The 4,593-nt window shown below is 40.0% G+C and overlaps 1 protein-coding gene across 1 annotated transcript in view; it reads left to right on the top strand.

The window, feature by feature from the left end:
• The window catches only part of LOC107287461 (GDNF-inducible zinc finger protein 1), a 14,007-nt gene extending 10,025 nt beyond the window's left edge, over positions 1-3,982 (top strand). Inside the window, exons 3-5 of the mRNA XM_015815980.1 lie at positions 473-640; positions 2,413-2,570; positions 3,402-3,982. Of these exons, the coding sequence (XP_015671466.1) occupies positions 473-640; positions 2,413-2,570; positions 3,402-3,761 (686 nt within the window). The 3' untranslated portion in view covers positions 3,762-3,982. The remainder of the gene's footprint in view (positions 1-472; positions 641-2,412; positions 2,571-3,401) is intronic.
• Positions 3,983-4,593: the final 611 nt, after the last annotated feature.

The following is a 4,593-nucleotide window of genomic DNA, read 5'->3' as shown; positions in this document are numbered from 1 at the left end:
GGGACTGGCCTAGGGGAAACTTTTAGAGGGGGTTTTAATTATAATTTTAATTAGACCAAATTACTAATATTTCCCTTTTAATTAATTTTTAAACTTGTAGTGTGTTATTTTTGTATTTTTATCCGGTTGTTAGCCGCCCTGAGTCCGTAAGGAGAAGGGCGGGATATAAATTTAAAAAATAAATAAATAAATAAATAAAATATAGCCTAACACCGTAGAGGCTAAACTGTTTTGAGGATGTGTCAGATGATGTACTTTGTGACATAAAGTTGTTTCTCAGGCCCCAAAGAATTTGTGCATAACGATGGTCATGGGAAGTTTCTTATACAGACAAAGCAGAAATGGATGGCCTTGTATGCAAACTCATGTTCATGTGTGTGGGTTGGCCTTGTATGCAAACTCATGTTCATGTGTGTGGCGTTGGCAAAAACAGTCTTTCTGCTTTTTTTCTTCCAATTCCTTTGTGCTCTAGGAGAGCGGCCTTTCATGTGTGAAACATGTGGGAAGAGCTTTGCCTCCAAGGAGTATTTGAAACACCATAATCGAATCCACACTGGATCTAAGCCCTTTAAATGTGAAGTTTGTTTCAGGACATTTGCACAGAGGAATTCGCTATATCAGCACATCAAAGTTCATACAGGTAGGAAGCTACAGAAGCAACTTAGGAAAATGTTTGGCTTAAAAAAAAATTGGGGAAAATTTAAGAGAGAGTATTCTCTGAAGTGTTCTTGCTAGGTGATGCCAATCTTCTTGCAGCCCTTAGTTTTATCAGATGATGGAAGCATCTTTTACAGTTTCCAGGTTTCCATAGTGCTTTTCTGCCAGATCACTAGAGTGTCTTGTGTTTCAGGCTGAATTCACAACTATACTGAATTATACCATAGTGTCTTGGGTTTTTGCCCAGCCAATCACAGTGATTTATAAACCATCGTTTGTGGCTTTATGAATCAGATTGCTGTAATCTCTTACTTAAAACAAACTGTAGTTGAGTTCAAATTGTTAGAAATAATTGTTTCAAATCTAATATTTAAGATAGTTTGAATCTTGACATACAGTATACGATCTAGAAACATACAGTATCTTCAGTAGCTTGGGATTCCAGATCTCATATTTTTTACTCATTTGTTTTCTTGGGGTAGTGTTATTTAGTTTTAGGACTTCTGTAAAGAACAGATAATGTTTTAGGTTATTTATGCAGAAATATTGAAAATTCAAACGGTTTCACAAAACTTTTAAGCACCACTGTAAATATTTCTTCACAATGTCTTTGAATCTAATTTTTATACTTTTATAATTTTTATACTCTTCAGAAAATAATCTTGCTTTCCTCTGCTTGATTGCTTTTGACTGAACTTTCTGTCCCTAAATTAAACTCTATCTGCTTTTGTTCTTCAGGGTTTTTTTTTTAATACGTACATCTATGAACCTGCTTCTCAGCTTCACTGATTACTGCTACTTTTTTTAGCTTTAACAATTTGGAGTTGTTCGTGTTGGGTTTGCTTACCTGCAAATTCTCCAACTCCTGTTTCATATATTATTTCCTGAAATTCTGTTCTTCAGACCTTTAGGCAGTGGTGGCGAACCTATGGCACGCGTGCCAGAGGCAGCACTCAGAGCCCTTTCTGTGGGCACGCACACCATGCCCCGGAGATGGCAACCATCCCTCTTCAACCAGCCACCTGCTAACTCGCCGAGGTCCCACATGGCCGGATGCATCCCAGCACCATGCACTTCCTGGCCTCTGTGTGCAGGGGCCGATGGTGTCAGGCAGCAGCCACCCCTGCCCCTACTTGCCCTGTGACAATGGCATCCCCGCCCTGCCTCGCCTTGCCTTGCCTCACCCCACAGGACGAGCCTCCTGCCCACCGCCCCACCTGCCAGAGACCCCCTGGATCTCCCCCAACCCTGCCCGGCCCCCACAGGCGTCCCTCCCCACGAGCAACGTCGATGTGATCACACCCGCCTTGGCTACACCCACCCAATCTGCCATGACCACCACAGCCACACCAACCGAGTGGACCACACCCACCTGGCACCCGGCGATAAATAAGTGGGTTTTGGGTTGCAGTTTGGGCACTCGTTCTCTAAAAGGTTCGCCATCACTGCCTTTAGGCCTTTTTCTCTTTAAAGTATATAAGAATCTATTTCATTGTATTCTAACTGCATTACAGTTAATATTCTTTGCCTCTTTTGAAAAGAATCTCCCGATTAATCTTCAGGAAATCAATCCTAATTTTTTTCTATAATCTCCAATTGGTAACATTTTGTTTTTGCTTTCAGTTAGAGTGTAAATATGCTGAGTAGCACAGCAACCTCAGCAAGGTGGCAGTGTAGCCAAGGCTTTCAGTCAGATCGTTCCTGCATTTCATTGGCAAAACTTCACATGATTTCTGTAGGTGCTTTATCTTACAGGTGAGCGTCCATACTGCTGTGATCAGTGTGGTAAGCAATTCACTCAACTCAACGCACTGCAACGCCATCATCGGATCCACACAGGGGAAAAGCCATTCATGTGCAATGCCTGTGGGCGGACATTCACCGACAAGTCTACTCTTCGGCGTCATACCTCAGTAAGGGAGAACAGGCACTTCCATGAAAATCACTTGTTGTGTACTTTCAATTACATGTTACTGTTGCAGTAAAGGATAGGAATGGTTACCTAGTATGAATCCCACAATATGATATGGTTGCCTCTTGGATACTGAGATTAGGAGATCTTTTCATGGATGAGCAGTTTATGCAGATAGAAGCAAATGGGAACCTTTAACATATTAGCAGAGGATATTTCCATTCCTCTGGATGAAATACCTTCCTTATTGCTGGATTGTTGGGCTCTTGATTGGTGACATCTGCCAAAACAGACTTTTCAGAATACCGCGACAATTTTGGCTTTTGTTTTGAAAATCCACAAAAACTCATTCCAGCACAATTAAGGAATGGGATACACAAAGGGCTTCAAATACAGAGCCTGATCTTTGCCATCAAAAAGCCCACAAGCTTTTCCTTGAAGGAGAAAATAATTTACACATAAGCACAGGCAAGTTCAATACTTGAGATTATTTTTAGTTTGCTTGTAATGTTTCACACCTTCCCTTCACTTGGGGAACATTTTAATTGCCACTGTTCTCTGAATTCTAAATTTTCTTTAGAATAGACTTTGTTACATGAATATAAATAAACCTCATAAAATTCTCCAAAATGTTCTGCTGTATTTGGGGGAATGAAAAAAGAACGGCTAGGTTAGCTACTACTTAACTAAGAATCTGCTCCATACTGTATCAGAGTTTAAAGCTCTGTGTGTGGGGTTGGTTTGTTACAGCTTCAGATTACAGAAAGTGCTGTAGAATCCAATGAGTACTAATGAGTGATTTAGTATGGGTAATTTCTTTTTTCTTAAATAGATTCATGATAAGAACACACCCTGGAAATCTTTCCTTGTAGTTGTTGAAGGCACTTCTAAGAATGATGAGGATCACAAGACTGAACTTCCTGATGAAGAATACGATGGATCCCATCCCAAATTATCAGAAAAGCTGCTGCCATTCTCTGAAAATGGGCACTATCAAAGTTTGACGGTTGTTCAAGAAAGCATGACTGCCGTGCATGAAAATGGATCTTCCTCTGTAACAGACTGTAAATTGAGGCCTGCAACGGGGTCCCAAGAAGCCCCCATAGCTACAGCTTTGCATGATCTGACAGTGTTGCACACACAGACAGATTCGCTTCAACCACCTCTTCACAACTTGGTGAACATGGAATAGGTCCGCCAGTTGAGTAGAGGAGTTCAACAAGGGAAAAGTTACTTTATATTGTGTAAACTCTTGTAGTACAATGACCTGTAAAAAGGTGCTGTTAGAGTCCTGTATTCTACCCAAATTAGTTGAATCCAAATGGATGAAGTCAGTACTTAACCCATTTGTCAAAGAGAAAAGTACTCTCATGTTTTATCTGCGTAAAGTAGAGGTCCAGATCACAATCAGTATAAAAGAAAATGGAGGTTCTGTTCGAGTCCAGATTTTTTTTTTCTTTACTTCTCAGCATTATATTCTGTTAGCTTCCTTTTTTTACATCTTATTTAACATTGTTTTTATATTGTATGCAGAAGAATGTGAAATACTGTAGCACAATGTCTCTCTCGGTCCAATACTTTGTGCAGTTTAATTTTTTTTTAAAGAAATCTCAGATAGTAGGAAATATCTAACAATGTTTTTGTAAACAGCAGAATTTCTCTTCTGATGAAATTCAGGAAATTCACCATTTGAATCTAAATACGTCCCTCACATAGCCCTTTTACACCTGTCAAAAACCTGCAGCTGATACTTTGGATATTCTCCAGAGTTGATGTCTACAATCACCACAGAGGGGAGAGAAAGGGGAAACCTTATTTGCCCCTACAATTTGTGTGTTGACCTGGCTTTGTAAAAGGAATGGAGCACTCTTACATTCATGTAATCAATATGACAGACTACTTCTTGGGGAGGAAAAAAAACTTTTAAACACATTTTTTTTTAACACACTGCAATTGCAGCTTTGTTCTAGGGCAGGGGTAGGCAACCTTGGCTCTTTTATGACTCCTGGACTTCAATTCCCAGA

This window comes from Protobothrops mucrosquamatus, unplaced genomic scaffold (genome assembly GCF_001527695.2).
Source record: "Protobothrops mucrosquamatus isolate PMUCROS unplaced genomic scaffold, P.Mucros_1.0 scaffold391, whole genome shotgun sequence".
Classification (NCBI taxonomy): Eukaryota; Metazoa; Chordata; class Lepidosauria; order Squamata; family Viperidae; genus Protobothrops; species Protobothrops mucrosquamatus.
This window is presented reverse-complemented; position numbering and strand designations above follow the sequence as displayed.